The 12,197-nt window shown below is 42.0% G+C and overlaps 1 protein-coding gene across 1 annotated transcript in view; it reads left to right on the top strand.

The window, feature by feature from the left end:
- The window catches only part of LOC126106118 (thyroid adenoma-associated protein homolog), a 230,947-nt gene that overhangs the window by 101,813 nt on the left and 116,937 nt on the right, over window positions 1–12,197 (top strand). Inside the window, 2 exon segments of the mRNA XM_049912364.1 lie at window positions 3,664–3,831; window positions 10,463–10,646. Of these exon segments, the coding sequence (XP_049768321.1) occupies window positions 3,664–3,831; window positions 10,463–10,646 (352 nt within the window).

The raw sequence follows: 12,197 nt of genomic DNA, 5'->3' as shown, positions 1-12,197 counted from the left end.
TCCTTTCAAAGGGCACGGCCGACTTCCTTCCCCGTCCTTCCCTAATCCGATGAGACCGATGACCTCGCTGTCTGGTCTCCTTCCCTGAACCAACCAACCAACCCATGACATTTTCTGTGTATTCTTTCCAATTTAAGTTGTTTGTAATTGTAATTCCAAGGTATTTAGTTGAATTTAAGGCATTTAAATTTGATTGATTTATCGTGTAACTGAAGTTTAACAAACTGCTTTTAACATTCATGTGGACAACCTCACACTTTTCATTATTTAGTGTCAGTTGCCAATTTTTTTCTAATTTGTTTTGCAGTTTATTTCGGACTTTACAGGGTCTGATTTCAGGACAATTTTCATCTGCATTGCTCCACATGAACAAGGCATTCATATTTTTCACTTCGTACTTGTTGTGACCAAACATTAACATATTTATGAATTTCCAGGGCACTGTGCTTTCTAAGCATTTCCTCACATGAAAAGTGATGCTGTGGTCCTTTTACAGTGTGTCAAATGGTATCACTGAAATGGTGCAATATTTGCTGAAAGAAATAATTTTTCTGCAGCAAACACTTTGTCATAGGCATTTAGCTAATTTCACTTCTGTTGTGGATTATCAAGCAGCCCAGAGGTAAAATGAGAAGAAATGTTATGCCTACATCCTAGTATACGAGGGGCGTTTGAAAAGTCCGTGCAAAGTTTGAGAGATGGCACCGACGGTGCATATTGAAGTCATGTTTAATTAGTAGCATCTTTGGAAAGAACGCACACCAAGTTTCAGCCATATTGGTCTATTATTTTGTGTTTGGCATTCGTGTGAATCAAGGAAGTTGAGTGATTTTCAAAAAATGGACAAAGAAGAATTTCGTGTGGTGATTAAACATTACTTTATGAAAGGCAAAACGCCTCAGGAGACTAAAGTGACTCTGCACCTTCGATTAGAACAGTTTATAAGTGGTTTCAAAATTTTCGAAGTGGCTATATGGGCACAAGTGATGCTGAATGTTCTGGATGCCCTGTGGAGGTTACGACTCCAGAAATCATTGATAAAATCCATGATATGGTGATGGATGACAGAAGAGTTAAGGTGTTTGTGATTGCTAGTGCTGTGGGCATCTCGAATGAATGGGTAAATAATATTTTGCGTAAACATTTGGACATGAGAAAGCTATCCGCGAGATGGTTTCCGCGATTGCTCGTGCTTGACCAAAAACGGAATCGTGTGAAGTGTTGCGAGGATGGTTTGCAGCTGTTCAGGAAGAATCCTCAGGATTTAAAGCATTGTTTCTTCACTGTGGATGAAACATGGATACATTACTATACTCCTGAGACCAAACAACCATCTAAACAATGGGTTACCAAGGGAAAATATTCACCAAAAAAGCTGAAGACCAGTCCTTCAGCCGGAAAGGTTATGGCAACTGTTTTTTAGGATTCGCAAGGGATAATCCTCATCGACAATCTGGAAAAGGGTAAAACTATTACAGGTGCATATTATTCATCGTTATTGGACTGTTTGAAAACGAAGCTGCAAGAAAAACGCCGGCGATTGGACCGCAAAGAAGTTCTTTTCCATCATGACAATGCACCAGCACACACCTCAGCAGTTGTGGTCACAAAATTAATGGAAATAGGATTCCAACTCATTTCGCCCTTCAACCCCCCTCTCCCATTCTCCATACTTGGCTCCCTCGGACTACTATTTGTTCCCCAATTTGAAGAAATGGCTGGCGGGACAAAGATTTTATTCAAACGAGGAGGTGATTGCAGCAACTAATAGCTATTTTGCAGACTTGGACAATTACTATTATTCGGAAGGGATCAACAAATTAGAACAGCATTGGATGAAGTGTCTAAGTCTAAAAGGAGACTATGTCGAAAAATAAAAAAGGTTTACCCCAAACAGGTAAATAGTTTTTATTTTTGCACGGACTTTTCTAACGCACCTCGTACGTGCCTTCAAAACATTTGTCCTGACATACAAGCAAACAACTCACAAAATACATCTCCAGTTATGTCACACAAATGGCAGTGAAGACTGACCATTTGTCATGATCTATATGGCAGTGTCAGAGTGTCACTAGTAAGATGTCACAAAAGCCAAGCCGGTATGTGAACCATCTGTATGTACTTTAACACTTGGTGTAATTTGTACTAACATGACAGTATTACGGAAAGGACAGATTGCTACTCATGATATTGTGGAGATGCTGAGTCACAGACAGGCACAAAAAAAAGACAGCTAAACACATGAGCATTTGGCCAAAAAGGCCTTCTTCTAAAGTAGACAACGCACAAACATTCAAACAGGTACAACTCATTTGCACATGACCACCATTCCTCTGGAGAGACAATGGTCACGTGTGTGAGTTGTGCATATGTTAATATATGTGTTCTCTACTTTAGAAGCCTTTTGGCTAAGTGCTCACATGTTTCGCAACCTTTTTGTTGTACCTGTCTGTGATTCAACATCCCCACTATATGGTGAGTAGCAGTCTGTCCTTGTCATAATATTGCCATTATTCCATACTGGGTTTTACATTGTTTGACTTGGTGTTAATTACATTAAATGCTGACTTTCATGCAAGCGGCTCCCATATCTATGATGTTTTACACTTCTTGTGGTCGACACTGTGATGTTTCAATCATTTCCACACTACTGTATAGTTCGTGATGTGCAGACAAACTGATGCATGTAACATAACTTTTGTGTTACGTAATTAACTGTGGCATGTTTCTCATGACTTCTAGTTTGTTTGAAACTGCCTATAATAATTATTATTCCTTTTTGTTTTTGCCTCTAGGTTGCTCAGCAATGCCCCATAAAGGAGAAATTTGCTTAGTGCCAGTGACTTGAAGTGAAGTGTTTGTTTAAAAAAGAAAACAGACTGTTGTAGGAAAAATACTTCTTTCAAGAAATATAATGAGTCTGTGATAAAAGACTAGTTAGAGTAAAATTTCTATTTTAATACTGGTACAAAGTTACACTTTCATTTAGGGTAACTTTAGACCAGTATAATTTTTCCTGTATCTAATGCTCTGTGTAAATTTAGATTATGCCAAGAGGAAGTCAGGTGTTAATGATAAGTAAAAACAAACAGTGATACTTTGAAATATCAAGATATTTGTATAGACCTGGCGTTACATCACTGTTACAGGAAGCTCTCTTCACAGGCAGTGCAATTAAAGTGCTATCACAAGTGTAATAGTTCGTAATAGTATGTAAACACAACCGATATCCTAACTAGAATAATAATAGGTAATAAAACTGTTACTTTTAGTACAAAATAATGCAAGTATGTGGAGCAGCATTCATTTCAAACATAGGTGTAACTGAAACAAAGGTACTCTGACAGGTAAAAAGTTACCCTGATCGACTACTCCGACAATCACGTGGTCTCCACACAGTGCAAGCTGTCATAGCCAGCAGCTGCTCACGTTTCAATGCAACAGTTGACAACCGATCGGGGTCTGCGAATGATATCTCACGTCGTCACCCCGAGTTGAAGTGTAGGAGTTTAGTCGACAGTGTTTTAGGGTCACCGTACAGTAAAAGGCCCTAGAGCTCGAATGACAGTTTTTAAATCATAGGGCTGCAGTTTTGTCCAGTCGGTTGTCAGCCTCGCCGTGCCTAAAAGTGTGGCATGTGTGTAACAGATGCCTCCATTTCAGATCCTGACACTGTGCACCGAGATAATGGGTGAGAGGACCCCGGCAGACATGTGGCTGCCCTGCAATGGCGTGACGTTGCTGGAGTGCCTCAAGGACACGTACGAGAACAATAAGCTGCTGGCGCACCGTCTCATCACCAAGTACCCGCCGCAGGCACTGCAGCTGGAGGTGAGTGGCACACACTGCACAGGCCGGAGCAGCACCCACAGGAGAATTTTACTTCCCACGGACACCTCGTACGTTTTTGACCCTCACATGTGTCGACACTGAGAGGAGCCTGCGCAGTTTGTCAGCTACGTTGCTCGAGCTTTTTATGGTAATCAAAAAATGTAGCTGTAAATGAGTTTGAAATGAGAGGGCAAGAAAAATACAGTGAAACCCCACTTTTACACTTTCCAAGGGACTTTGCAAAAATGTGGGAAAATGTGAGCATTATGTGTCGTATACCCCACTTTCATTTTTGCGCTTTATGTATGATGTATATACATAATAGGCATCAGAACAATTTTCAGGGACTCTTTTTTGCTACCTAAAAATAGTTATGTGAATTGGCGTTATCTACTAACAAATCCAGGGTACAGCTGTGGGCACTCGCATGGCACCATCCTATGCCAACCTATTCATGGGCCATCTAGAGGAATTCTTCCTAAACACCCAGAATCCTAAATCCCACAACTGGTTCAGATTCATTGATGACATCTTGCCAATTTGGATCGAGGGTGAGGACACCCTTTGTACGTTCCTCCAGAACCTCACAACTTCTCCCCCATTTTCTTCATCTTGTCGTACTCAACCCAACAAGCCACCTTCCCAGATGTTGACCTCCACCTCAAAGATGGCTACATCATTACCTCCGTCCATGTCAAACCTACTAACCACCAGCAAACCTCCACTTTGACAGCTGTCACCCATTCCATACCAAGAAATCCCTTCCGTACAGTCTAGCTACCTGTGACCGTTACATCTGCAGTGACGAGCAATCCTCCTCGAAATATACCGAGGGTCTCACTGAAGTGTTCACAAAATGTAATCATCCTCCCAACCTTACACAAAAACAAATCTCCCACGCCTTATATTTCCAGTCTCCCCAAAGTCCCACCATCTGGCCACAGTGGAGTGTTACCCTCATAACTCAGCACCACCCAGGACTGGAGCAACTGAATTACATGCTCCGCCAGTGTTTCAACTACCTCTTGTCGTGCACTGAAAGGAGAAACGCCCTGCCCACTATCTCTCCCAGCCCTCCGACAGTGGAATTACACTATCCACTTAACCTACACTATATAATCGTCCATCGCTACACAACCCCCGCTTCCCATCTCCTTATCTCTTGTCTCATATTCCTGTAATAGAACTAGATGCAAGACCTGTCCTAGACATCCTCCCACCACCACCTACTCCAGTCTGATCAGAAACATTATCTGTCTCATCAAAGGCAGGGCTACCTGTGAAACCAGTCATGTGATCTACAAGCTGAGGTGCAACCACTGTGCTGCATTCTATGTGGGCATGACAACCAACAAGCTGTCTGCATGAATCGCCACAGACAAACTGTGGCCAAGAAACAATTGGACCACCTTGCTCCTGAGCATGCTGCCAAACATGTCATCTTTCATTTCAAAGACCACTTCACAGCCTGTGCCATATGGATCCTTCCCACCAACACCAGCTTTTCTGAACTGCACAGGTGGGAACTTTCCCTGTAATATATCCTACGTTTCCGTAACACTCCTGGCCTCAATCTTTGTTAGTCATTGTCCTCTCCCATCCAGCCCCTTCTCTGTTCCCATTCCAGTGCTACTCTACCCTCATTCCTCCATTGCACCCAGTCTTTTTACTTTTCTCCTTTTATGCTATCCCCCTTCCCACAGCTCCTCTCTCCTCCGTCTGACCTCCTGACTGCACATAGCTGCTCTATCCTCTTTCCACCTCGTCCTACACGCTCCCCAAAAGCACGTCACTGTCTGCCACCGTACCCTACTATCCCTCCCCCTCCTCCTCCACACCACAACCCATCGCCACTCCCATCATGCGCTGGTGCTGCTGCTCACAGTGTGGCCTCTGCCTGAGACTGCAGTCGTGTATGTGTGAGTTGCATTTGTGTGAGTGTTTACGTGTGTGTGTGTGTGTGGGGGAGGGGGGGGGGGTGGGGTGTGATGTAAATTTTGTAATATGTTTAGCTGCTGATGTAACCGGAACTTGTAACTGTCTGGGAAGTAGAAATGTGTGACTTAATTGCATACATAGTAACTGATGTTTTTGGAAACCCTGTAACTGTCATCTGTTATTTAAATAATGAAACTCTGTACCAGTTACGTATTCTTTCATGCTTACCACAGTGAGTTTCAAGAATTTATTGTCACTGTAAAGTGCAAATATTGACCTAATTATTTTGTGTGCTGTTTGCGTTTGTGTTGGTCTGCATCTCTTGCACAGTAGTCGTCTTTTTGAGGTTATATAGTACTGTGTCTGCTCTATTGGGCAGAAAACTACAAACACACAAACTATCCCTTACATTGCTTGTTTGTGAAATATCACAAAAAATAATGAAATATTGCTTTTAAACCAAAAACATCAGAGCAACACAAAGAGAGCTGCAAGCTACTAGCACTATACGTGGTCAAACAACAAAACCTGTGAAATATGTGCACCTTTGCGTTAGATTTAATGCAAAAGTTTCATGGTGATCACAACAACCATGAAGCGGCACATGCAAAAAATTTCGACTATGACTATGAAGGGCTTTGATTGTATTAATTGCACAACCTGTCAGCAAGAACAGTCTCGTATCGCAGCTGCAGCTTGTTGACCTGCAGTGGCAACAACATCGATTTTGCAACAGTTGTTGGTGACGCAGCTATGGATGAGAAAATCATTTCTGAAGAAGACAAATTTGTTGACATAGAATATGAATGTAAACAGTGAAAAGTCCGTGATGGAAAAACAGTGATATGGAATGGATAGACTTCACCTCACTACCTAGAGGAGCCTTTGAAACGCAGGCATGCACAATGAAATTGAATGCTAGAAGCTCTTCCGTTTTGTAAGTCCTTCATTTGAAGCAGAAAACTCACACACATTCACACACGCATGGCCTCTGTCACCTCTGGATCCTAAGGTATGACTGCAACTGTGTTCGAGGTTAGCAGCAATCTTGCTGGAGTGGGTCATGGGGGTACAGAAGAGGTATAAGGCAGGGAGGGGGAGGGATAGTAAGGTAGGGGTGGGGGAAGATATATGATCCCTGTTATTCACTCCACCACCCCCCTGAACCTAGGCAATATCTTCGTGCATCTCTACTCCACCCCAGCTCCCAAACCCTGGCCTCGTGGCTGGTATCCCTGCAGTAGATCGAGATTCAAGACCTGTCCAGTACATCCACCCACTGCCACATACCCCATTCTGGTCGCAGGCATCTCTTACCCCATAAAAGGCAGGTGCACTTGCGGATGCAGCCATGTGGTTTACATTCTACATGGGCATGACAACCGACAAGGTGTCTGTCTGCAAGAATGGCCACTGCCAAACTGAGGCTGAGACAGCTGAATCATCCTATTGCTGAACATGCTGCCCGACACAATATGCTTCACTTTAATGACTGCTTCACAGCCTGTGCCATCTGTATTCTTCCCACCAACACCAACTTTTCTGAACTGCACAGATAGGAGCTCTCCGTATAACATAACATATCCTTCATTCACCTAATGTCCCCTGCCTCGACCTTCGCTCCACCTACATATCTCCTTCCCTGCTTCCACTCCTCTACCACACCTGCGTAATCTTTCCCCTTTTCTCTGTTGCCCTTTTCCCTTTTCCTTGCCCCTTAGCCCATCCCCCTTCCCTACACAGCTTCCAGATGCTCACCTACCAACTCTTTTCTATCCCCACTCCATCAGGCAGTACTACAGCATCTTCCCCACCCTTACCCTGCTATCCCTCCTCCTCTCCACCCCATGCTGCCTCTTTACCCCACTACCCAACCATTGCTGCTCACCTGAAATGCAGTGAGAATTGTACTTTTGGGAGTGTGAGTGAGTTTTCTATTTTTGAAGACAGACTTAGTCAGAAAGCTGAAAATTTCTAACTTTTTTTCTGCCCCTATTGCACCTGTCTGTGACACGACACTTCCTCTATGTCAGTGATCATCAAACTATGGTCCACAGGCCACATGCATCCCACCGTTCTCAGCCATATTTTATAATACTAGCAATGTGCTTATATCAGTCTACAGAGAATTCAAAAACATCAACTAATGCTAAGAGATTTAACAGTGCATTTTTCTTTCTCACTAAGAAACAAAAATATTTGCTGAGACAGTAACATTTTAAGATATGCTTCACTTTAATTGACACTGAATCGGCTTTAAGCTAAGTAAAGGTTGCTGCTTACGTTAGGGGCAGAGTGGTATGTAGTGCGGCTACTGCGGTGTTAGTAGAAGTGAGGGGGGCTAATATTTTACTGTATGTCTTTCAGTGCTGACAACTCACGAGTGTGACCAGCTAGCACTGATCAGCCACAATGGTATGAATCTCAAATGGAAATTATATGGACGTGTGTGTTTGCACATTATACAAATGGTCATCTTCAAATTTGGTACATGTTTGTAGCAAGTAATATGAAATCAAATTAAGGCTGTTGTAATACAATGCAATGAGTAAACAAAAAATAACATTCAAAACATTTAGTAAAGTTTCGTGATCGTGTCTCATATTACCGTTTCTGTCATTAATATAACAAAATAATTTATTTGATTGGATAGATAAAAAATCTACTCACCAAGCGGCAGCAAAACACACACATAAAAGACGGTTGTAATTGGCAAGCTTTCGGAGGCAATGGCTCCTTCTTCAGGCAGAAGAGTTGAAGGGGAAGGAAGAGGAGTGAAGAAAAAGGACTGGAGAGGTCTAGAAAAAAGGACAGATTTCAGGAAAGTCACCCAGAACTGCAGGTCAGGGGAGACTTACCGTTTGGGTTATTCCTTCTCATCCCAAACAGTAAGTCTCTTCCGACCTGCAGTTCTAGGTGACTTTCCCGAAATCTAGCCCTTTTCCCAAACCTCTCCAGTCCTTTTCCTTCACCCCTCTTCCTTCCCTTTCAACTCTTCTGCGTGAAGAAGGAGCCACTGGCTCCGAAAGCTTGCCAATGACAACAGTCTTTTATGTGTGTGTTCTGCCGCCACTCGGTGTGTAGATTTTTTATCTACCCATTTAAATAATTTTGTCAATAATTGATTGTTTTTGTTGTTATAAAATAATTTATTTACGTTACCAGTTAATAGTAAGATCGGTAGTGGAAGGTGTGGTGAAGTGGCAAGGATGACAGAATAGCCACTGCATATTTTTTGTCCAGAACACTGCTGCCGCCTGTTGAGAAGTGGTCATATTACCTCTAATATGCATCGCCATTGTTGTCAGTGAGACTGATGGAGGAAATTTGTTCCATTATGTTTTACTAAATATATATATATATTTAAAAAGAAAGATGATGAGACTTACCAAACAAAAGCGCTGGCAGGTCGATAGACACACAAACAAACACAAACATACACACAAAATTTTCCCACGTGGAATGTTTCCCTCTATATATATATATATATATATATATATATATATATATATATAAATAATTTTTGACAATATTAATGTTTAAACACTTGTCTTCTGGCGTACAAACATGGTTTCTTGTTATTTATTCCAGTTTGATAGTTTCTGCTGTGGGTCACAAATGCCAACAACATGTTGTCCTATCAGAAAAGTAGCCACACTACTCGCTGGGAAAGTGCCAAGGTGTTTTACCAAATAAGAGTTAGTCGCTTCCAAAACACATGTATAATGTAACAGATAAAACTGATTTCTAATCACTGTTATGGATGAAGTTATTATCCAACATTCCATCCCTTTGTGACAATTTTGAATTAATTAAGTAATATTATTTTAAACTCTGTTTTCTTGGGTTAGGGCTGATACAAAAGTCTGATTCAAAATGCTCTGCTGCAGCCACTTGGTATTCTTTTAGATACCAAGATGTGAAGACGTGTAGAAAATGTCCCCATAAATCAGAAAAACAAACATGGGCTACCATTGCTATGGCAATGGCCACAGTACCCCCTTGGGTATGGAAAACTGCATATATTTCCAATACCTTATTTTCTTTTTGACTTGAAGATATTTGGTGTGATACCTTACGTTATGCTGGAAGCCCCGGAAGTTAACAAACATCTTGCTCACGGTCCAGATCTAATCCTAAATGACCGATGTCACTCTCAAAAATTTTGCGGAAGCAAGCAGTTTCCCAAATGCCAGAAAAGGTGGGAGTGTCTGCCAGTGCAGAGTTAAACAGTTTAATGTTTTAAAGGCCTTTCTAATGCTCCTATCATTATCAAACAATGGAAAATCCAGGATGGAATGTAGCAATACGAGAGAAGGAAAGCTGCTACTCACCATGTAGTGGAGGTGCTGAGTAACGATAGGCACATAAAACACACACACACACACACACACACACACACACACACACACACACACACACACACAAGCACAACTTGCACACACATCTGCAGTCTCAGAGAGCTGAAACTACACAACATAGATTAAACTCAGTAGGTTAAGAAAATAATTTTTTTGCAAAATAGCTTTTTTTGGACCCAAATCCGTTACTTCCCCCTTAAATAGCAATCTCCCTCCCTCCTCCTGTTCATCTTCCTGAGCATAACTAGAGTGCTACAGCCCCTGCGTGACCGCCCCTCTCAGTTTTTAGGCTCCGGCAGTTCACTTTTGCACTGTGTGACGTGTCATTGCAGGACGAGACGCAGTGCCTCACGCTGCTGCGGGCAGGGCTCACCCTCTGCGAGAGCTCTCGCCCCCCAGACTCGGTGACGGCCGCCTACCTGCTGGCGACCCTCGCCAGGTTCACGACGCGCCCGTCTGCCGTGCGGAGGGCGGTGGACTTGGAGTCTGGGTCGGAGAGCCCGCTACCCCTGGACCGTATGTGCTTTGCTGAGGTGGCATCTCCTAATGTTAGGGTCACTAGTGTGGAGGTATTCTACGTGAATCTGGAGAGCCTCCCCCTGAAATGCTTGAAACCATCTGTAATAGGGACATAAAATTTAACAGTGTTTGGTACATTATATTATTGACAATAGAATGTATTTTACTTTTAGACATCTACTTCTACATCCGTGCTCTGTAAGGCACCGAAAGTGCATGGCAGAGGGTACCTCCCATTGTATGAGTTATTAGGGTTCCTTCCCGTCCCATTCACATATGGAGCATGGGAAGAATGATTGTTTAAAACCTCTATGCACTCTGTAATTATTCTAATCTTGTCCTCGTGATCCCTATGTGAGCAGTGCATTGGGGGTTGTAGTATATTCCTAGAATCATCGTTTAAAGCAGGATCTTCAAACTTTGTTAATAGACTTTCTCAGGGTAGTTTACATCTATCTTCAAGAGTCTTCCACTTCAGTTCCTTTGTATCTCTGTGACACTCCTGTGGATCAAACAAACCTGTGACCATTTGTCCTGCCCTTCTCTGTATACGTTCAGTATCCCATGTTAGTCCTGTTCTGTATGGATCACACACACTCAAGCAATATTCTAGAACTGGTCACACAAGTGATCTCCTTTATAGACTGATTGCACTTCCCCACTATTCTTCCAATAAATAAAGTCTACCTCCTGCTTTACACCCAACTGAGCCTATGTGATCATTCCATTTCATATCCCTACCAAGTGTTACACTCAACTTGTATAAGTTGTCCAATTCCAACAGTGACTCACTGATATTATAGTCATAGGGTTTCATATTTGTTTTTGTTTTGTGAAGTGCACAGTTTTACATTTCTGAATATTTAAAGCAAGTCGCCAATCTTTCCACCACTTTGAAATCTTATCTGGATCTGACTGAGTATTTATGCAGCATCTTTCAGGCAGTACTTCACCATAGATAACTGCATCATCTGCAAACAGTCTGAGGTTACTATTAATATTATCCACGAGGTCATTAATATAAAACATGAGCAGTAAGCATCCCAAGACACTTCCCTGAGTCAACTGCCAAGACATCTGTCAAGTAATGCTGTTATGAAATAAACTTTCATAATTCAACAACTTCAGAAATAACTGTTCCAGCTAAAATTTAACAAGTTCTGTAGCTACACCAACATCAAAGCAGCAAACTTATACAGTAGTGACAGCAACTAAGGCAGCGATATTGTATAGATATCAAGACCTACCTTTACAACCTGAAAATGGCAGTCATACCAAAATACGCCTGTTGTAGTAAAAATATAATCGAACACGGCAGCGTCTTGGTCTCATAGCGTAATATATAATGTCCTTTTCTGTATTGTTGAAAATTTAGAAAGTATATTCAGGATATGTTTCTTACTATCAACTCTTAGGGCAGTATCATCTGCAAATCATAAGCACTGATTGCCAATTCTTTTCACTATAATTCCAGCTGCTTTTCCTTTAAAAATCCTCACAGTTCTTGTGATGAAAGAATTAAACACATAACACTATCAACTCTTAGGG

Source organism: Schistocerca cancellata, chromosome 10, assembly GCF_023864275.1.
Source record: "Schistocerca cancellata isolate TAMUIC-IGC-003103 chromosome 10, iqSchCanc2.1, whole genome shotgun sequence".
Classification (NCBI taxonomy): Eukaryota; Metazoa; Arthropoda; class Insecta; order Orthoptera; family Acrididae; genus Schistocerca; species Schistocerca cancellata.
Note: the sequence above shows the minus strand (reverse complement) of the source record. Positions and strands in the feature narration are given on the sequence as shown.